The following is a 21,813-nucleotide window of genomic DNA, read 5'->3' as shown; positions in this document are numbered from 1 at the left end:
ATCTAACAGCATGAAATGTAATTTTTTTCACCAAACTGGGCACCATCTCTTGGAAGGGGCAGTAGAATTCAGCTGATTTATTTTAGTTGTGAATTGTCTTCTATCAGAAAATTAATTAAAGTCATTCCCATCCACCAAAGCAGCTGTTGGGTTCCTTAGCAGATCCCCAGGAAGTTTGGTGTGACCAATTCTGCCTTTGATGGCTGTGTTCAGTTGTAGCAAGGAATACTTTTCACAGGTTTCAAAATATTCTCTTCCTTTTTTCCATTTGTTTCTTTTCCTAAAGTGATCCAAGCAGGAAAAAAAAAAAAATCTTCAATTTTTTTTCTAATATTTTCACAGAGTTAAAAACTGAAGAATTTTGCTGGCCATGGAAATTTTTTTTGTTTGATCATTTCACTCAAATTTTTACTTTTGACCTTCTGTGCTACATTTTGCTAAGATGGGCTTTAAAGTTTAAAAGAAAAATCTTTAAAAGAAAATTCCTCCATCAAGCCAGCAAAGCAAAGCTACTCATTTTTAGCATGTCATGACTAAATACATCAGTCTTTAAAAAATGAATCAAAATGCTTGCTAACACGAGGTGCTTTCCAGAAAAATGTTTGATTATAATCTCACGCAATTTTCTATTGAAAAACCCACATTTTGACCAAAACCCCCTCATTTATAGTTCTGATCAACCAGCAGCTTATATAACCCCAGTGCTGCCCACAGCCAGAGCACGTGTGGTGTGGGATGGGAGTAAAGGCGAAGGATGCTGAGCCTGATCAGGCACCTTGGAGTCAAAAACCACTGGAGTTCTGATGGTGAGGGTGATCCTCATGTGAAATACCTGCTGGGTTTGTGTGTGCTCAGCACAAAGAGATTTTTCTAGCTAGCCTGGAGCTCCCATGGCAATCAGACACCCGGGCGTGAGCGGTGTCTCCTAATTTTTTCTTGCCAACAATTAGTCTTCTTTAATAATTAATGCAACTGTGTTTTCTCTCTGCTCCTCCAATTACCTCTGGTTATTAATGTCACTTCTTGGCTTCGAAGTGGGATCTCCTTCCCTCACAATAGCGTTGGGGTTTTTGGTTTCAGGGAGGGTGGTGGGGGTGGTTGGTCCCGGGAGGGGGATGTGCTGCACGTCAGTGCCTGGCCCAGCACAGGGGCACCAAGCAGGCAGCACTTACCAAGGGTGGGCACTCAGCAGAGCTGCAGTTTAGCAAATTTGAGAGGCAAAAAGGCCCTCCAGGCTTGCAAACCCCATCCTGCTGCTCCGTCCCCTCTGGAAATACCGTTCTGCTGTTGCTGTAAAGGTGTCTCTCCATTTCTGTACGAGGGTGTGGCTGCACAGCTCATTCTCTGACCTGCCCTCAAAGGGCTGTGCTGGAGAGGTGAGGCAAAGCTGTCCTTGGAGCCCCTTCGTGACCCCCCATGGCTGCTGAAGGACAAGAGGTGACAGCTTGGGGTTGCCCTGTGATCCTGGGCACCAGCTGTGTTATTCTGGGGGGTGGGCAGTGAGCAGCTCTGTCACTGCAGCTCTGGGCTGTACTGAAACCCAGCTTTGGGGAAGAGACAAAAAAAGATGCTTCACCAAACCACAGCAGATCCCCATGAAGTCCCAACCAGCAGCACCCCACGTCCTCCCAGGGGACCTGCTGGGAGGACACCAAACCACTGCCCTCTTGTTAAACCTCCACTTGGCAGAAAACATTTACATCAGGTTATTTTTATGGCGTAAAACACTGTCAGCTGCTAAGTCCTGGCTTTGAAAAGCCTCTTCAAGGTTCAGGTGCTGCAGCTGATCTGCAGGAATGCAGTCTAGACCTTGCAAAAAAGAGGAATCGATCCCATTTCTCTGGCATATGGATTTCTATGAGCCAGGTGTGGTTTCACAGCACAGCTGTGGGAAGACAAGGAGCTGCAGTCCTGGCCATGGACCACAACCATTAGCAGCTGTGGTGTTTGAACTGGGGACCAGCACTGAAGGAGTTCCCTCTGTTTCTCCAGATGTTTGTGCAGCATTTCCTTGTTCCCTTGGTTGGCTCGTTCCTGTGACAAACTCCTTAATGGAGGAAGGGGGAGGGGGATAAACAGCCTCTTGCAGAAATTTTTCTGGCCTCCTTCCTGAGCAGCCTTCCCCACCAGATCTTCATGGCTTTAGAGAGCAGAAAAGTTTTTGAGTGAGGCAGGGGCAAATGTAGAAGGGCCATGGGGATGGCAGCTCCTGCTGGTGCAGCATCTTGTTTGCCATCTGAACCGATGGAAAATCTGAGTAGCCGAGTGCAACCTTCTTGTAACACCAGGTTGCCATAGAATAACAGAATGATTTGAGTTGGAAGAGACCTTAAAGCTCATTTCATTCCATCCTCCCCTGCCATGGGCGGGGACACCTTTCACTGGCCCTGTCCAACCTGGCCTTGAACACTTCCATGTTCTGCTTTGATGGGAAGCAGGACAGTCCATGCCTTTGCAGTAAGCAGCTTTGCTCTCTGCTTTTCCCTGTGGAGGTATCCTGTGGATCAGCATCAGGACTGTTCCTCTGCAGCTGTAGTGGTCTGTGTCTTCTGTCATTGCTCTGAGAGCTGTTCTCAGTCATCAGGCAGCAAGGTTGGCTGGTGGCTGGTGCTGTGCTTTGGATCAGGCACGAGGCAAATGGAAAGGAAAGATCTGCCCTGCTTTGAACAGCAGAAATGCTCAAGTTTAGTTTTCAAAACAGCCCATCACGGAGCTCGTTCTGCTCCAGTGTCATGTTCAAATGTACATGTAAAACAGCATATCCCTCATTTGGGCTTTGTGGCTCTTAAACAAGCTCAGCCAAAGCTAATTTTAGAAATATCACTGAAAAGCTATTCTTTGTCTCATTTCATGGCTAAGAATAGAAAAAGCTCAGAGCTCCAAACATGTATTTAAGTAAGCAGGAGCCAGCCCAGCACCACTCTCAGTGGGAAAACCACACAACCCATGGCCCTGCTGCAGGACAGGAACGCCTGCACCACACCAGTCTGTGCTGGGAAGGGGGGTTACATTCCCACTATCCCACTGTACACAGTAAATCTACCCCTGTTAAGCATCAGGAATTAGGGTATTCATTCATTCTCAAATGCAAACCTGCATGCCTCTTGGTTTTTATTTGCATGAGCAAACCTTTGTGGGAAAGACAGATGTAAAGTGGCTTCTCCATTGGCCTGTTTTCCTTTCTGCTTCACGGGTTTCCTTCTCAGAGCAGGGATGCAAAACACAGGACTTGCCCAGGACTCCCTTTCTGCTGTGCAAGCAGCTTGGAGCAGCTGGGAGAGGTCCAGGACAAGTCAACCAGAGCCCTGTCTCCGTCTGTGCCACCTCCACCAAAGCCAACTGGAGCTTCGTGCTCATTCTGCCTGAGCAAAATCATTACCAAAGTGAAAGGCACCAGTGAATCGAGTCCAGGGATCCTAAATGACTTGTCAAAAGTCACACAGCAAATCATCTGCAGTCCCTGGTGGAACCAGAGATCTGGCTGGCAATGCCCACAGCTCTTAGCCCCTGCAGAGCTGTCTGACCTGCTCTGTTGCCATTTTCTCCCCATTTTTGTCTATCTGTCCTGTTTCTCTTTCTGGATTTATCTGGGACAAATCCTAACACTCCACCAACAAGGCTTTGCCCTGTCAGTTTGGGCTTAAAGGCAACCCTGGGCGAAACCAGACATGTAGGGAGCAGTGCGAGACGCTCGGGGCGAGGAGGCTGGTGTGGATGGCAGAGAGTGCGAGAGTGTGTGTGTGTGTGTGTCTGTGTGTGTGTGTGTGTGTGTGTGTTTGTGTTTGGTCCTTACAGCTGTGCAGCTCTTTGGAATAGGTTCCCCTCTCTTTGCTCCAACACACAGAAGTACTTCCCATTATGTTCACCAAAAAGAGCCTTTTACACGGTGTTGGGCTCCGACGGCCTCACCGTGTTTAACCAGGGGCAGCTGCAAGAGGAGACAGGTTTTTCTTTGCTTGGTTTCCTGGGTTTGATGCATCCCCAGTGCTGCCTCAGCTCCCCCTGGTCCTTCTCCCTGAGCACTGGACCTCAGTCCAAGGGGGATTTCAGCCCAAGGGCTCACTGGTGACCACATCATGTTTTCAAAGGCGTTGCCCTCAGTGTTTAGTGGTGGCCTTGGCAGAGCTGGGTTAATGGTTGGACTTGGTCCTTATAAGGACTTTTCCAACCTATATGATTCTGTGTCTGTGCCTGCATGAGAGCCCTGGTTAGGAAAGCCCAAGCATGGTTTTGAGTGAATGTGAAAGATGTGAGAGTCCAGATTTAGACCCTGTGGTAGCACACAAGAGAGAACAAGAGCACTGCATTGGGTAACATGCTTCTAGCATTCATCCTGGAATAAAAGGTACTGGAAATGAATTAAAAAAAAGTTCTGAATTTTGAAAACTTCATGCTGATTTTATCTGTTTTCCACCTATCCATGTAATCATATCCAGCTGTTGTCCCTGCTTCATTTATGGATTTTTCTAGCAGGGTGCTGTAATGTTGGTTTAGTGATTTGTTTAGTGTTTTTAGTCATTCCCAGCCTCACCTCCGATCACAGGACTGCAAAGGGCCTGGACTCGATTCACTGGCCCTTTTTGCTGATGGATCCTGATGATTTCTGAGTGCTCTCCCTCCTTGTGTCTTGCAGTCCAACAAAGTTCCCGTCGTGCAGCCGTCCCACGGAGTCCACCCGCTCACCCCGCTCATCCCGTACAGCAACGACCATTTCAGCCACGGCTCCCACTCGCCCCACCTGCCCGCTGACATCAACCAGAAACAAGGTAGGGGCAGTGCTGGGGGCCTGTGTGGTGGGAGGGGGACAGTGCTGGAGACCACTGAGCTGAAGGCTGTCACCTTCCTGGTCCCAAATCAGTGAGAAAAGTCAAGAGCTGGGGTGTTGCTTAGCAGTAGGAGGTTATTTCGCTTATTGGCAATGCCTTGTAATCCTGGGCAAGGGCAGTTTGGTATCCAAAGTGCCAGCCCTGCTGATGGGGTGAGCTCAGCTCTCTGTACAAGCTGTCCTGTACCTTGAGACCAGAGCAGAGGCTGCGCGGTGATGCGCGAGAGTCAACCAGAAAATGGAAAGTAATCTTTCCTTTGACTCATACCCAAACTGTTGTCAGGTTGTCGTTTTGAGAAAATAAATGCTTGAAACAGGAAATATTTTGACTAAACAGGATCGGTGTCTGATAGCTGACTGGATTGTGACATGTGTGTCCCCGTAGCCGCACGTTGTGTGGTTGTCACACAGTTTGGCTCTTCGGGTTCCTGTGTGAGCTCAGGCCATGTCAGCTGGCTCTTGAGGCTACAGAGGAAAGTACAGTAGGCAGAGGTTAAACCCTGAACTGTAAGACATACCCTGAACTGTGAAAGACAGGTATGTGCAGAGGAATTCACCCCAGTTTGTCGTTCCATCATTCTTCGTGGGTTACTGGCAAAAGTGAGTGTAAAATCAAACTTTTCTCAATCTTACATTAGTGCAGAACTTCTCTTCAGAATATCCAGGCTTTTACACAACTATGATCTTGATTTCGTGGGAAAGCAAGCAAATTCACAGTTTTGTATTCAGGAAGGAGTTCAGGGCCCATCAGAGCCCAGAAATCAGTGCCAAAACAGAGGCACAAAACCAACTGTTGTGATTTGGGCAAAGGCCTCCACCCAGGAGAGATCCAAACTGGCCTGGAGGCATCGGCTTCACCAAGTTAACATTGTTGATAAAACAATGGGCTGTCAAGGATGCTTTTGGCTGAGTGATCCCTGGTCTGAACCCAGGGGCCACGTTCTGGACTCACCAGGGATGGCAATGGGTAGGATTTAGGTCTGGTGTAAGAGATACCCAGGCACATCCTGGTTGTCATCCAGCCAGCACTTTGCTTGTCAGCCACCAGAGCATAATAAACTCAGCAGAAAAATTGGAAGAGTTAACAAAATAAACCTGTTGAAGCTCAGCTAACGGCAGAGTTTGAGTCTCGAGAGGAAGACTGCAGGTTTCTGAGTCTGCAGGGAAGGTGACCTGACACACCCTCCTTCACTCTGCCTTGGCAGTGCCTGGCAGAGCCCTGCCCCTTGCTGTGATTTGCCTCCTGGGACTCACTGCCGGCCTGGGAAGCCTTGAGCAGCACAGGAGCAGCTCACCCAAGGGATGAGCTGATTGTGTCCCTCTGTGGAGGCTGCAGTTGGCACTGGGGCAGCCCCTGAGTGTTCTGTGGTGGGTCAGTAACTCTGGGAAGCTATCCTTGGGCTGCCCACCCACGTGTGCCCTCAGTGCAGGCACTGTCCAGTCTCCCCTTTCCCGTGTATCCTGTGCATTTACAGACACGGGGAGTCTGTCCCTCCCAGAGACCCCCAGGTCCTATTTGTGCAGAGGTTCAGACCATCATCCTCAGCTGGGACCTGCCTCCGTGGTGCAGCTGGGATCACGCCCCATCCCTGTATTGCTGGGTGAGGGTTTTCTTCCCTGTTCCTTCTGGATGTGTCCCATCTCTGTTTCCATCACTGAAATAGCTCCCATTATCACCCAGTGTAAGCACTTGAGAGTCACCATCATACTCATTCTCCCAGCGTGCCTTTAACGTATTCACAGTAGCCCAAGGACACACAGACAAGGAAATACAAGCAGGAATTCTGAGTCAGTGGTTGGTGCCCCAACCACTGGGCCAGCAAGAATAACTTGTGCTCTGGCTTATGCAACTTGCACTGTTGGAGGTGCAAATCTCAGGATATTCCAGCAGCTGCCTGACGTGAGTGCTGGTTTTGTTTGACCCTCAGAGGACTGCTGAGTCCTACTTGAAGCAAATCTCATACTAAGTTATGTATTCCTTTCAGGTCAGTTATATATTTATTTTAGCTACCTCCTAATAAGATGCTTGGAATCTGTTGATGTCATTCCTAATTAATAATTAATCATTAATACACATAAAAAAATAATCCAGACTTCTGAGTTTGCAGCTGCTTGCGACTCATTGCCAATTTATTCCATGTATTCATCACCCAGGACAGCCAGTGGACAATCCCTGTCCCCAGTTTTTGTCTGAGGCTGGGTAGCAGCCAGCGTTACACCCCTGTGCAGCAGAGCTCAGCCCCAGTGCCCCTCCAGTCTCCCAGTGCAGGGGTCAGCTGGAGGCTGTTCCTGCCAGCAGCTCCCTGGTTGTCTGAGTCCCACCCTCAGCCTCAGGCTCTGCAGGATGTTTTCCAGTCCAGGTGGAAAGGGAGCCGTGCTGGGCTGTGTCCCCTGGCCATGCTGCCCGTGCCAGCGGCTTTGAAGATCCCACAGGGATTCCCCGTGCGAAGGGTGAATTCCCAGCTGGCACCATACCCATCTCCACAGTTCCTTGGCACCCACAGAGCCCACGGAACAATTGTTTTGAACTCAAATTGTTTAAAATGGAGATAGAAGTGGTGCCTGCTGGAGCATCCCCACTGCCTGCTCACGGGGGGTCCCGCGGGTGACTGATGGGGACGGGGCATAGGAACGGCTTGGACCATCCATTGAGCACCTCATGAGGCTCTCTGGGAAGGGCAGAGGGATGCCTGGAGTCAACTAAATCCTTAGCAAAGCAAGTTGCTGCTTGTCCTGAGGGTGGCATGGAGCAGGGATGATGCTTGTACAAGAACGAGCTGCATTCCCCACCACCTTACCCTAGCTGGTGATTCTGCAGCAACATGAGTGACCCACCACATCCCCACGGAGAGAACCACAGCAAATAAAGGGGAATTGCAGTATCCTGCCACTTGCAGACAGATATTTCACATATATATGACCTGCTGGACAAGTGTCCATAGATGAAGCAGCCAGGGGACTGGGCTGGGAGTGGTCCCTGTCGGCCGGGGGATGCGGTGCTGGGTCCAACTGATCTCCTTCTCCCTTCTTCCAGGAGTGCACCGTCCTTCCCAGACGTCAGACATCCCTGGTTTCTACCCCCTGCCCCCTGGAGGAGTGGGACAGATCACGCCCTCGATGGGATGGTGAGTGAGGAGGGCTCTGCCCACACAGCCCCACCCGCCGGACGCTCCGCACGGACGGGTCACTGAGCACCCACAGTGCCCTCCCTGACCTCCACGGTGCTTCATCCCCCCACAGCTTCATCCCTCCTGTGTGCTGGGGGAACAGGCAGAATTTAGTCCTGTGTCACACATGGGGAGCAGATCCGTGGAGAGGCTGAGGGATTCATCCTGGCACCCCTGGAGAGGTGTTACAACCTGCCTGAGCCAAAACTGTCTGCTGCCTTACATCCAACTGCCTGTGTGGATTAGGGAATCCAGGGAGAGCTTCCTACCTATCCCTCCTAATCCCAGCAAAAGTTTCTCTCTTGAGTGGGAGGTAATTTTCTCCCTTGCGGGAGTTTGCGGCACAAACAGTGCTTTTCCTTAGCCTGCCACCAGCACAGTGTAATCCTGTGGGATGATCTATCTGCCAGGCCGTGGTGTTTCTCAGGGTCTGACACACAAGGAAGAAGTACACCATGGCAGAGACCTGCCCAGTAAACGACTCCAGTACCCACAGCCTGGCCACAGCACTGCTGTCTCGGTGGGAACTGCTGTCCCAGTGGGGATGGGGAAGGAGGGACCATGAGCTGGAGCGCTCCAAAAATGTCCCACCTGCATGGGCCAGCCCTGAGGAGCATCCTGCAAAGCAGAGCCTGTTGGGAAACCTGCCCCAGGCACACAAGTTAAAAATACACCAGTGTGTGCTCTGTGGTCGTGTCCCCTGGCTGTGTCCCCGTGACCGCGCCGGGGGAGCGGGGCTGGCCGGGGGAGCGGGGCTGGCCGGGGCTGCCGTGGGGGCACCGTCACTCCTCGGGTTAATTTTTAACCCCCATTGAGGACACGGAGGCGTGGCAGAGGCTGACAGAAAGGGTGGTGGCTGCAGGTGGCAAATCAGGGTGGTCAGGACAGGGAAAGAGCGCAGGGAGGGTGATCATGGGGGCAGGTGGCCAGATCCTCCCAGTGCTGAGGGATTTTTATCAGCAAAGCCCCACAGAGAGCTCCAGGTACAAGAACCAATTGCAGAATGGGAGAGGGGAGCTTTTTGCTTTGTTTTGTTTATGAATTTCGTGTTCCAGATATTTAACCACAAGGAAACAGGAGCTGAGGCCTTTGATACAGAGTTCGGCTTCAAAGAGATTACATTTCACGTTCTGTGCTAAATCTGTTACTCTTGGGTGATGATTTAACTCCTCAGATGATGTGATTCATCCTCAGGGAAAACAAGGACTGGGGCGACTGTGCTGTAACATGAAAGAAATAGTTGGGAGATGGAGAGAAACGAGCCTGTTTGTCAAAAGGAAGGTCCACTCCTGGGATGGGACAGTGTTGTTCAGGCAGCCCTGGGAGAATGGAGTTAGAGCAGTGTGGCTGTTGTGGAGATTTTGTGGGGTAGTTGGTGGTAGAGGGAGTTTGCATGGCTGAGAGCTTCTTTAGCATCCACAGGGTTTGGCATCCTCAGATGCCTTCATTAGTGACTAATAGAGCAGATATGGTAAAGCAACCAACGGCCTGACATGCAGAGAGCAGCACCTCGAGGCACGTGTGCCTAATAGAGCTTTTGCTCGTTCTTTTCCTTGCCTAAACTTTATGGAAAGAGCCTCAAACCCACTCCTGGAGTGCCCAGTTTTCAGCTGAGGCTCAGCACACCAGTGTCAGCACCAAATCCCGTCAGGTTCGTGGCAGCAGAGGCTGTGTGCCAGGGATGGTCATGCCAAGGATGCATCCCAGAGGAGCTGTGGCTGCCCCATCCCTGGAAGAGTTCAAGGCCAGGTTGGACGGGGCTTGGAGCAACCTGGGCTGGTGGAAGGTGTCCCTGCCCATGGCAGGGGAGTTGAAACTGGATGGTCTTTAAGGTCCCTTCCAGCCCAATCATTCCATGATTCTGTGCCTGTGCCAGTGCCACCAAGTCAGCTGCTGAGCCAGGATGGCCACACACAGGAAGCAACTTTTCCTGCACGAGCTGGCAGGCAGGAGCTGGGCAGAAACGGGTTTTGTTCTCACCGAGCACTTCGGGAGGAGGAGCTGCACTCACTCTCTCTGTAATTAGCTGGGATGACAGTCGGATAAAAGCCTCCAAGAGTCCAGTCAAGTGAGTTTTGCTCATGGAGCCTGGCAGTTCACCTTGGCCAGGAACCTGCACATGGTGTGACTCTCCTGTGCCCTGGGCAGAGTGTGTTGGTGCCACGGCAGCCCCAGCACTGCCACCCCATGGCTGTGTCTGAGCTGCCCTCCCAGCATCTGTGACAGTGTGCAGATACTGAGAGAGCTGGAGCTGTTCAGCCCGGAGAAGAGAAGACTCTGAGGAGACCTCACAGCCCCTTCCTGTACACAAAGGGAGCTTATAAAAAAGGAGATGGACTTTTTATATGGGCAGATAGTGATAGGACAAGGGGGAACAGTTTTAAACTAGAAGAGGAGAGAGTTAGATTAGACACTAGGAAGAGGTTCTTTACTCAGAGAGTGGTGAGGCCCTGGCACAGGTTGCCTAGAAAGGCTGTGGATGTGCCATCCTTGGAGGTAAGGCCAGGTTGGAGAGGGCTTGGAGCAACCTGGGCTAGTGGAAGGTGTCCCTGCCCATGGCAGGGGGTGGAACTGGATGAGCTTTAAGGTCCCTTCCAACCCAATTCAGTCTGTAATTCCATGACACGGGCTGCAGTCGTGCATTCCCAACCATCGGGGCTGATTTCACAGCTCCACTAATTTGCACCTCAGAGGGACTTCGGATGAAGCTGCGAGTGCCCCACTCTGTTCCTATCCCGGTGTATCCCAGCCTCTGGAGTAACGCAGGTCGCTTCTGGATTAGCTCCGAGTGTTTTCTCGGCCCTGGGGCAGCCGCCTCCAACTTCAAAGGCTGTTTGGGTTTCCCGGTGCGGCGGCACTTGGCTGTTTGTTGGTGTGTTTATAGCCGCCGACATCTAAGGGGTGGGAGAGGGCTCCTGCCTGGCAGGGTGTAAACAGCCCCGCCGCCCCGGCTCCTTCCCTGCACACAGATCCTGCAGATCTCGGTCAAGCCGAGGCACAGCAGCTCCCTGAGCTCCCTGGGCAGCTCCTTCCTGCCCAGCGTGGCTCAGGGGCCTGACTGCTGCCCCACTGTCATTGTTCCTCTGCAGGGCACAAACTTGTCTTTGGCCCTGCAAAATCCCAGGAACCCCAGAGCTCAGCCCTTTGCAGGGCACCACGCTTGATGATAGTGGACTTTTGGTGGGGTTTTTGGTTATTAGAGCTGAAAATAGCTGGTGCTGGTTTTAGGCACAGCTCTGTGCAGCCCAGCCAGAGGAGCACAAGCACCAGTGCAGGTGTAAGCACCCCATCGTGCCCCAGGTTGGACAGGGCTTGGAGCAACCTGGACTAGTGGAAGGTATGCCTGCTCATGGCAGGGGGTGGAACAAGATGGGCTTTGAGGTCCCTTCCAACCCAAACCACTCTGTGATTCTATAATCTCAGTTTCCATGTGCAGTTTTAGGCTGGAAGCATCTTTTGGTGGGTTTGCAGAACAAGCCAAGGTATTTTTGAGCTATTTCCATATGAAAATGTGGGGGTTCCCTTGCTGGGAACAACAAGGAACTTCCTGCATAGTTATTTTACTATCTCAGAAATAATTTCCAGCTCCAGGTCTGGTACATGCCCAGTCCCCAGTATGAAAGCACTTTGAAAAGGAATGAGCTTTTGGCTGTTTAAAACTGATGGGCATCCTTGAAATTATATGCTGGGGAAATCAGAGTATCCCTGAATACAAGAGTAGGTACTTTTTCTCCAGACACCAGGAAGTTCCATGATCACAGAATCACAGAATGGGTAAAGCTGGAAGGGACCACAGAGGGTCATCTGATCCAACCTCTCTGCTCAAGCAGGGCAATCCCAGAGCACATGGCAAAGGATTGCATCCAGATGGTCCTGGAATATCCCCAGTGAGGGAGACTCCACACCCTCTCTGGGCAATCTGTTCCAGTGCTCAGTCACCCACACAGTAAAGAAGTTCTTCCTCATGTTCATCCTCCTGTTGCAGCCTCTTGTGCACTGCACAGAGACTCTGACCAGGCTTTAGGTTTTTGGTCAAGCTGTGCTCTTTTTAGCAACTTCTTCTGTGCAACAGCAGCTGATTTTTCAGCACACACCTCTGCATTTTGCATTTTAACCAGATAAACTCAAATCTGCAGAGCTGCTCAGCACCAGGGTTGGAAGGGGGGTCAGAATCAAATCCAACCTTTGTAGGAAGGCCCAGGTTCTCTCAAAATAATGTCCAAGTCCTGCAGGGCCCCTTGAATCCAAAGGACAGCCTGAGTGTCCTGCCAGCCAGGGGCACTGGTGCTCGGAGTCCCCTTAGCAAAGGATATCTTTAGGAAACACCACGTAGCTGTGGATACTTTATAGCCTCTTTCTTCCTGATCCCAGGCAGAGCCAGTCTGTCTATCCGCTCCCGTCATGTGGATTTAGACAGCCGTACTCGTCCGCGCTTTCTGCTGGGGCTTCTTTCTCCAGGTGAGTATGAGCTGTGTGACACAGGGCAGCAGCTCGGCTGCTCTCGCAGCTTGCAGTGTGTGCAGCAGGAGCTTGCAGCAGACCACGGCCCCCAGGGACAGCCACGCACCCACCCGGGGCAGCCGTGGGGAGAGAAGGCGCTTTGAGGCAGTGTCTGGTCCAGAGGGTGCTCGGGGGAACATCGAGGGTGAAGGATGCAGAGCAGTTGGGTTTTAATGGAGCAGAAGTCTAAACAGAGCCAGAAACCCCAGCCCTCAGCTCAGCATTGGGAAAAAGGGCTGGAATCCATTGCTCAGGATTTTGCTCTGTGCCACTGACCCTAATCCTGGATGTTTCCCGGCTGCCACCACCACTGAGCTTTGCTCTGCAGAGACCCCTCTGTTTTCCTGGTCTCAGCTTTAAAAGCAGGACAGGCCATGGGCAGTGATTTGCTGCCCTCCCATTGGGCACAAGTCAGTTCTGTGAGACAAAAGCACAGCTTCTGCCTTCAGGTGAGCACAGTACATCCCCTGTGGATGGGCATGACAGAGCCCAGCCCTTCCAGGTGTGCTGCTGGGCAAAGCCCCCGTGGCTCCGTAGGGGTGTGTGGGCTCATGCACCAGCTTTTGCTTCTGCTTCATGTTGTCCTGAAGAGCTTTTAGTGGAGATTTCCCACAGGAAAACCAGGCAAACCCTCACTCATGAGAGCTCTTAGCCATGCAGAAACCTGGAACCACGCAACCCTCGATCCATGCCATTCATCCCCCATCCATGGAGCCCCTAGTCCTGCAGAAGAGGGGAGGGAGTGCTGCCAGCCCTCCTTGCTCACGAGGCATCAGCCTTGCACAGCCTCGAAGGCAAAGGCAAGAGGAGCTAACGGTTCCCCCCGGAGCCCCAGCAGCCTCCCCGAGCTCCTGCTTGCAGGATTTTGGGGTGGATTTTGCAGCAGTGCTGCAGCCGAGAAAGTACACCTGGTCAGATAAGGATCAGACTGTGCTGGTGGATTAAATTAAACAGCTTTTCTTTTCGTGCCAGCATATCTAATGAACAGTTCATCTCCCATGGGCAATTCTGCCATCTCAAGCTGCAGTCATAAAGTGGCAAGCTTGGCAAAGCTGACTGTGCTGGCTTTACCCTCCAAAACTCCGGAGAGAGCTAATGAAGCCTGAGAGCGAGCAAGACCTCTCATGATCTCAGCCTGTGTTGTGGAGAGCATTGCTCAGGCAAGGTGCACCTCCTAGAGTTGCAGTTGGGTTCGTGTTCAGACTTAGGCTGTTTCTGTTAAAAGGAAGGTGTGGGGTGGTCCTCATCTCTCCCATCCAAAGCCCCGGTTGAGCTTGTTGTTTCTTTGTGCAGTGCTAATAAGATATTGCAGCAACAGAGATCTGAGTAGCTGAAGCTGCTGGTTGGAAGTGCCCTGGACCTCGGCCAGCCCGGCTCCCGCTGCGGGCGGTTCCCTCGCCGTGGCACCGGTTCCTTTCCAGCCGCGTGCCCACGGGGGTGACCCGGGGTGGTGGGCACTGCCCACCCCCCGCCAGCCTGGCAGCACCCACGTGCTTTCCGTGTCCTCTGCTTTCCGTCCGCTTCCGCCACGTCCGAGTGCCATCCCGTGAGACAGCCCTGGCACGGCACAGCCCTCCCGGCACGGCTCACCCGCTCTCTGTTGCAGGTTCACCCACCCGCTGATGCTGGGCTCTGGCATGCACACCACCGGCATCCCGCACCCCGCCATCGTGCCCCACTCCGGCAAGCAGGACATGGAGCACTATGACCGAAACATGTGAGTTGGAAGTGCAGGCAGGGCTCGTGAAACGGCACCTTGGCACCCATTTCATTTATCCCTCTTAACGCCCCTTTGGGGCAGGGTGGGTGAACACCGAGCTCTGTCTGCACCTGAGGTGCAGAGCTCTGGCCCCCCACTGTCGGGTTGGTTTGAGGGGCAGTTTTCTGCTGAGCCAGGCTGGGGGGTGGCTCTGATGCTGACAGCTCCTCCTTTGGTCCCACCAAGGAAACCTCAACCAGAACCAAAGAGAGAGAAGGAAGCCAAGAAGCCCACTATCAAGAAGCCCCTGAACGCTTTCATGTTGTATATGAAAGAAATGCGGGCGAAAGTCATCGCCGAGTGCACCCTGAAGGAGAGTGCTGCCATCAACCAGATCTTGGGAAGGAGGGTGAGAGCTCGTGGGGCCCAGCACCACCCCCCCAGTGCCACATCCCCGTCCCTTGCAGCTGCTCTTCAGCATGTAACAAGCATCTGCTTCAAGGCTGGGTGCTCTTATCCCTCAAACACGCAGGGTGGGGTGTGCCCCGGGGCGGGATGGCCGTGGTGGGTGGGCTGGGAGGGGGCAGGGGGGCCATGTCTCACTGCTCCGTGTGTGTCCCTGCAGTGGCACGCGCTGTCCCGGGAGGAACAGGCCAAGTACTACGAACTGGCTCGCAAGGAACGGCAGCTCCACATGCAGCTCTACCCTGGCTGGTCTGCCAGAGACAACTACGTGAGTGCCCGCCCTGCTCGGGCCCCCTTCCCTTGGCATGGCCCCAGATGACCCCGGGGGTGACAGCTGGTGTTTGCCAAACAGCCCGCCTGGCACAGGCAGGTTCCTGGTGGCACCAGCGCTGTGGGAATTCACATTTGAGGAGTATTTGGAGCACCCTCCTGGTTTATTGCCTGTCTATAGGATGAATGGTACAGCCCCAGCTACCACAGGTGTTTGTCTGCTTATTGTCCAAGCAAATACAAGGAGTAAGGAAGAGGAGCTTTGAAGTGATGGGGATGGTCCTTGGAAATACAGTTTTATGGAAACATAAAACATCTTGGGCAGCAGCTGAGGTATCTGTGAGGGTGGTAAGGGAGGGAGGTTGCCCAGAGAAGCTGTGGCTGCCTGATCTCTGAAAGTGTTCAAGGCCAGGTTGGACACGGTTTGGAGCAACCTGGGCTAGTGGAGGGTGTCCCTGCCCATGGCAGGGGTTTGAAACAGGATTGTAGGATATATTTAAGGTCCCCTCCAACCCAAACCATTTTAGTATTCTGTGGTTTAAAATAGTGGATATTTTTGAAAAGGGTTTTTCCTTGTGACTTTCTTGACTGTTGTGCCTAATGAGCTCGTTAGAGACCTGAAGAGAAGCACACATAAGTCTTCAGAGGTCTGTCCATCCACTCAAGGACTCTGTCCCTTCGATCTAAGGCTCCATAATTTCCCTCACAGTTTCTTTCCCCTGGGAGCTGCCCAGTGGGCTCCCATCCATCCCACACTGACCACAGCCCTCCTTCCAGAAAGCCCAAACTCCACCAAGGGCAGGAAAACACCCTTAAAGAGCCCAAACCACCCCAAAACCCCCTAAAAAACAGAGGGCAGAGATGATGCAGAAAAAGCAGAGGTGAGGGGAGACCCCCAGCCCACATTTTGGTGGGCACACATCTGGAGGACATTAACACCTGGAGGGCACGGCACCAAGACCAAGCACACCCTCCATGGAAATCTCAACCTGTATCTTCATTCATCTGGTTCCTTGGGGAATCACGGGCTGGTTCCTTGCTCCAGAAGATGGATATTGGTCCTCCCAGCATTGCAGACCAGCTGGTTTGGCTGTTGTGGTTGTTGAAGAGATGCTTTTCTCTGCGGAGCTTCAGCAGGGAGGAGGAGGAGGAGAAGGAGGAGGAGGAATGTAGGTCACTTCTGCAGCACGTGATGCGGATATTGGGCAGGAAATACAGTTGCTCCCCCACTGAAGAAAAAGCTCACCACAGCTCAGAGCTTTCCACCTTCACTCAAACCACAAGAAGTCATATAAAAAGTCACAGGTCAAAGGCAGCCCTGTGAGCTGCTGCTCCTCACAGCCAGATTTGCTCCTGCGCCGCTGTGCCCTCATTAATCAGCTCATTAGGGCAGGAGGGGAGTTGCTGCGTCTTGTGAATCAAGAGAGGCAGTTTGGGGATAAAATAGGGCTTTCTTGTTAGTGAAAGAAGAACGAAAGATGGGTCCAGAGCTGCAAAAGCACTGAAATAGGTCAGTGTGATTTGAAAATCAGTTTCTGGGGATTTCCTTAAACGTTCTTTCCCGTTTGAAATCAGGGAACGTTAAGGAGCAGTTTCTGTTTGGGTATAAGGCACCACAGTAAAGCACATTTTGGAAACAGGGAAGGTGCTAAAATGGGCCGAGGGTTTTTTAGAAACATAAAGAAGGAAGAGGAATAAGAATACAGCAGGAGCATCAGATAAAGTGGAGCAGTCCCTTTGCAGCCTTTCTCAGTTCATCTCTCCCTGGAGTGGGCTGAGCCAGCAGCACCAGTCCAGCCCCAAACACCCTGCACAGCACCCTCCTTCTCCTGGAGCACAGATAACAGCCTTTCCTTTGATTTCCCAGGGGAAAAAGAAGAGACGAACACGGGAAAAGCAGCAAGATTCCAACTCAGGTAAACGCGTGTGTGGGGTGGCTGTCCCTGCATTCCCGCTCAGAGGGGATAATCCAAAGCAGTTGTTGTGTTTTACCATGTTTTCCTTTATTCTCCTGAGCTTAACCAGAGAAACACACATTTATTATATTTTTTAAGAAATGGCAAATTAACATTTCTGTGACTTTTTCATGGACGTGTTTGAATTAGAAGATGGGGAGTGTGTGAAAGCGGAAAAGATTAGATTTTGGCGAGTGTGTAACTTCATATAAGCTATCACTAAACTTAATTTATTGAAAACATCCAGGGTGCATGTCCCCATCAGTGTCATCAATTAAAGAAAGCTCTCAAATGCATCAGGAGTGTGGGTGGGATGAAATGCAGTGACAGGATTGAAGATCACCCATGGGGCTCCCCCAAGTTTGGTTTTCTTTTCAAAGTAACCAAGGTTGAAGCAAAGTCATACTAAAACCCAGTGCCAGCTGCCTCCCTGCACCCCAGTGCTGATGAGGAAAGGCCCCTTTGACAGATTTCAGACATATCCCCATCATCCAAAGCTATTCCTGGGCTGATTTCTGAAGTATTTCTGCCATATCAGGAACAAATAATATCTATACCAATAAATATTCGTTATAAACCATCAAGAGACTGTCCTTGCCCACTGTGGCATCACGTATACATGAATTTAGACTGTTTTTCCCAGTGTCTCCATTCTGGGATTGCCTGTAGAGTCACAAAGAGCTCTTCCCACACTCCAGCTCACCAGTCCATTACTGCTCATTGCTCTTACTTCTGGATGAAACTGTGCCATCCATATGATAAGCTATTGGCTATCTAAGCAAATTTATTAATTTAATGAATCACCACCGGATGACATCTTCAAATTGTCCCTAAAAAGCAGTTCCATGACTGTACCGCAGTTATATCTTCACTTTAATTAACACTACTGATCTTACTCAGTATCTAGACTGATAAAGGGAGTACAAGTTTTCAGGTTTATATGTAGTGTGTATATATATTTATGTATCCCTATATATGTCCTGTCTGTGTGATACAAAAATGATAATGGATTGAAACCAACTGCTGGTCACACACAACAGCCTCCCTGAGAGAGGGAGGCTGAATCCAGCACAGAAATGTGCTGTTCAAATCCCATTCACAGCACTAGAGAAAAACAGGATGTGCCTGAAAGCAAATAGGGCTTCACCCTAATGAGTCCCATAATTAAACAGTAAAACTGCAACATTTTAGAAAGGCCATGGAGAAGAGTTTTTCCATTGAAACTGGAAGGGGAATGATTGGGGGGACAGAGTGGAATAACCTGGCCTAGGTCTCCTCGGTGCTAACTCTGCTTTCAGCTGCTTCTGCAACGTTTCCTCCTCTTTCTTCTGTGCGCAGTCCGAGCTCGCTGGCAGCCCTGGCAGTCGCTGCTGGGAAGGCAGGGAGCAGGTAAGGATGCAGACACAGGAGCCAGGTAGCGCCTCTGGGATTTGGCAGCATCTCCAAACTTAAGAAATTCGAAGGTCCGTGGATTTCCCCGTAATTGCCCACGTTTCCCAGAGCTGTTTCCCAAACCTCCTCCTCCAGCTGCCAGCAGTGATCACCGATATTTGCCTAACGATCACTTTTTTCCAGGAGAGGTGGTGCCAGCAGGAAAAAAAAAAATGGGATTGTAGTCTGTTAGTCGTGTGTTCAAGTGGCTAAAATGATGTTGCCTCTTTTCTTCCTCCTGCTCCTCCTCCTCTTTGTGCCTCTGCCTTGCCCACTCTCGCCGCGCATGCTTCTGTGTTCAGATCCTGCCTCTCCTAAGAAATGCAGAGCTCGCTTTGGCCTCAACCAACAAACGGACTGGTGCGGCCCGTGCAGGTGTGTATCGGCATCTCCTCGCTGCTGGGGTGCTCCTGGGACAGTGGGTGCAGCTCCAGGGTCCTCCCGGTGCCGGCGGGGGCAGCTCCGGCCGGGCGGGGATGGGTGTTCCCTGGGTGTTCCCTGGGTGTTCCCTGGGTGTTCCCTGGGCATCCTCCGGAGCTGCTGCCTGAGCTGCAGGGGTCAGTCAGGCTGCACGCTGGGTTTCTCACATCCCCGGGGCAGTGTTGGTGTAGTGCTGGACATATTCCTCAGCTGATGGAATTCCCTGGTCTTAAAAGCTTATTTCCAGGGTGGAGACCTCTGTGACCCTGATGTGGGGCTTTTTCCCCCCCGTTAGTGATTTCCAATCACATAAACAGCACCCTAGGGCCAGCAGTGAGGAGTTAGTGGGTTTCTTTTTCCCATTTATACTGGGCTAACCATGTATTTCAGGATCCAGCTCTTCCTGACCCTTAAATTTCACAGTACCCACCATGGGTGGGGTGGGACAGCCTTGAGCAGCAAAACAGTGCAGTGCCCTGCCCCTCAGGCTTCCAGGGAATGGACATGGCCAGGAGATAGGAAAGTTCAGTGCATCAACCAAGTACTGCCTGGCTCAGGGGGCTGCAAAGGCAGCCAGGCAGAAAAAGCTCCGTCAGGGCTTCTGGACCTGGCACTGGAGCACAGGGAGGCTCCAGCCTGGACAGAGGTCTGTGATTCACAGCACATTTTTATACCAATGCATTGAGAACTGTAGGAAAAGCTGGAAGTAAAGTACTACTTGATGTGCTTAATGCAGCTTGAAGTGACTGAAATCATTCAGTGCATCCAAATCTGGCCCAGACTTTGCTGCACCCCGAGCTCTGGTCCCTGTGGCTGAGCCCCAGGTGAGCTCCCCTCCTGCACCTCGGGGTGCCACAACAGCAGAGCTCCCTGCTCACCTTTTACACCCCAGATAGTGTCATCACGCACCATTTTTTAACTGATTGAGAATCTGGACAGAGCTCCCTTAGTGTCTCATTAATACCTGAATGTCCAGAGGGAGCTGTTGGAGGCCCCCATCCCTCCTGCAGCCAGGCTGAGCACCCTGTGCCTCTGTGGGCAGTTCCTCCACCTTTGCTCTGCCTCCACTGCAACTCTGAATTCAGCTTCTCCTCTGCACGGCTTCCCAATTAACACAGGCTGCTGGAGTGCTCAGAGACCTTGGCATGCTCTTACTGTGTCCCCTGTGTAACCAAACCCTGGTCAGCCAGAGCTGCTCTGCAATTCCTGCACTAACACTCCAGGGCTCTTGTCCTGCCTGCTCTGCTCACCTGCAGAGAACAACTTCCCCAGGAGGGTTTCCATCCACAGGAGAGGTTACCTGGTTGCTGCTTCAGAGCTTTCACCCTCTCCCTCACACCCTGGACAAACACTCCAGAGTGCTGTAGTTCCTACAGGGAGAGGGATAAGTTGCTAAAAGGAGGGAGATAAACCCCTTTAGCTGTGTACCATCCCCCTCAGCATAACCCACAGACTGGTCCATTATCAGCAGTCTGTAGTATCACACCTGCTCTTTTCTCCCCATTGCTGTAAATCAGATCAATGAATTGATGGACAGATTCGTGTCATCTCAAACAGGTCGTTGAAACTCCATCCTGCAGCTACTCCTGAGGTGTCTGTGGGAAACACAGCTCCTCCTCAGGCCTGTCTGCCCTGGGGAATTACCACCCATGGAAAATACCCTGCGAGTTAAAGCCAGGCCGTTGTGTTTCTATCGCATTAATTGGGTCACCACGCTAACGATGGCACTGACAGCAGTAACAGCACTGCTCCTGTTCACATCCAGTGAAAGTCATGTTTAATAGTGGACTAGTTCATACACATTCTCACACTGTCTGGTTTTTCATTAGGGAGATCAAAGAAAGGTGTGTGCCCGCATTAGCGAGTTCTCATTTGATCTGTTTTCCTCAAATGAGACAGCCAAGGCAGGGAGCTGGGTGGGAGGAAGATGTTCTTCTACCTGTTTTAGCTGTAAAGTCATTAATGCCATCTCCAGCAGAGGAATTGTCCCCTCGCTACTGTTAAGGTGACATCTTGAGGGCTCTTTTGTTTGAGGATCTGTGCAGAGGTGCTCAAGGACCCACAGCAAGTGACATGAGGGATCTGTCACATGGAGAGAAGGAAAACCAGCTCAGCAGAGTGTGTAAAAGACAAAACAGTGTGAGGGACTGACTCTGGACAGCCAGGGGTAGTTAAAACAATCAGGTGCATGAGATGACACCTGGAGTTCAGGGTAAACACTGAACAGAACTGTCCAGGGATGTGGAGGAATCGTGTCCTAAACCAGCTACAGCCAGAATGATTTGTGACTTGGATTTTTGAGACCCCCAAATCGTGACATCCAAACAAATGGGAAACCTGAGCATCTTCTCCAGGAGGGATGAGGGGAGGCTGGTCCTTGCTCTGAGGTGCTGCTGTCTTCAGGACCTTCCCAGTCCCAGTGGGCTTCTTGCCAGAAGAGCAGGGCTGGGGGAGGAGAGCTGCCATGGGGTACTTCCTGGAAAAACCCTTTTGGTCAGTGAATCCTTCCCCAGCTGCTGAGCTCTGTGTGTCACACTCCACAGAATGGGAGCGTGGAACTGAGTCTGGCACCATTGCAGGGCCACTCAGGTCCTGCTGCCAAATCTGTCATTTTGTACCTGGACTGCTCCAGCATCCAAAGCAACACCTCAGACAGCCTCTGACCACCTCCAGCCAGTCCCAGGCCATTTCCTTCCCTCCTCCTGAATCTCTGTTGAGCACTTTCCACTCAGCTGCATCACTGAGTTGTTCTTGGAGGTGGGAGTGTCTGGGAAATACTTAGAGATGCACAAATAGCTGAGAGCAGGGGCTCCTGCTGCCAAAAGAAGAGCTGAGAGCTCAGACCAGGTTGGACAAGGCTTGGAGCAACCCGGTCTAGTGGAGTGTCCCTGCCCATGGCACGGGGTTGAAACAGGATGAGCTTTATGGTCCCTTCCAACCAAACCAGTAGATGATACTGTGCACAAGTCTAGGAAAGTGCTGGGAAATGGGCTCTTGGAACCTTCAGATTTTGGGAGGAGAAAAGCCAGGGCTGGTGTGAAGGGCAGTGTCCCACCCAGCACTGCTGAGCACAGGGGTGTG

At 51.6% G+C, this 21,813-nt stretch overlaps 1 protein-coding gene across 6 annotated transcripts in view; it reads left to right on the top strand.

Moving 5' to 3' along the window:
* TCF7 (transcription factor 7) overlaps positions 1-21,813 on the top strand; it is a 69,798-nt gene that overhangs the window by 45,043 nt on the left and 2,942 nt on the right. For 2 of the 6 annotated variants that reach the window (XM_064672223.1, XM_064672224.1), the window contains exons 4-11: positions 4,634-4,766; positions 7,860-7,950; positions 12,364-12,450; positions 14,099-14,209; positions 14,438-14,600; positions 14,817-14,924; positions 16,794-16,842; positions 18,615-18,687. In XM_064672223.1, coding sequence (XP_064528293.1) covers positions 4,634-4,766; positions 7,860-7,950; positions 12,364-12,450; positions 14,099-14,209; positions 14,438-14,600; positions 14,817-14,924; positions 16,794-16,842; positions 18,615-18,687 — 815 coding nt within the window. The remainder of the gene's footprint in view (positions 1-4,633; positions 4,767-7,859; positions 7,951-12,363; positions 12,451-14,098; positions 14,210-14,437; positions 14,601-14,816; positions 14,925-16,793; positions 16,843-18,614; positions 18,688-21,813) is intronic. The other 4 variants (XM_064672225.1, XM_064672226.1, XM_064672227.1 and 1 more) reach the window with 3 other exon arrangements.

This window comes from Pseudopipra pipra, chromosome 15 (genome assembly GCF_036250125.1).
Source record: "Pseudopipra pipra isolate bDixPip1 chromosome 15, bDixPip1.hap1, whole genome shotgun sequence".
Taxonomy (NCBI): domain Eukaryota; kingdom Metazoa; phylum Chordata; class Aves; order Passeriformes; family Pipridae; genus Pseudopipra; species Pseudopipra pipra.
This window is presented reverse-complemented; position numbering and strand designations above follow the sequence as displayed.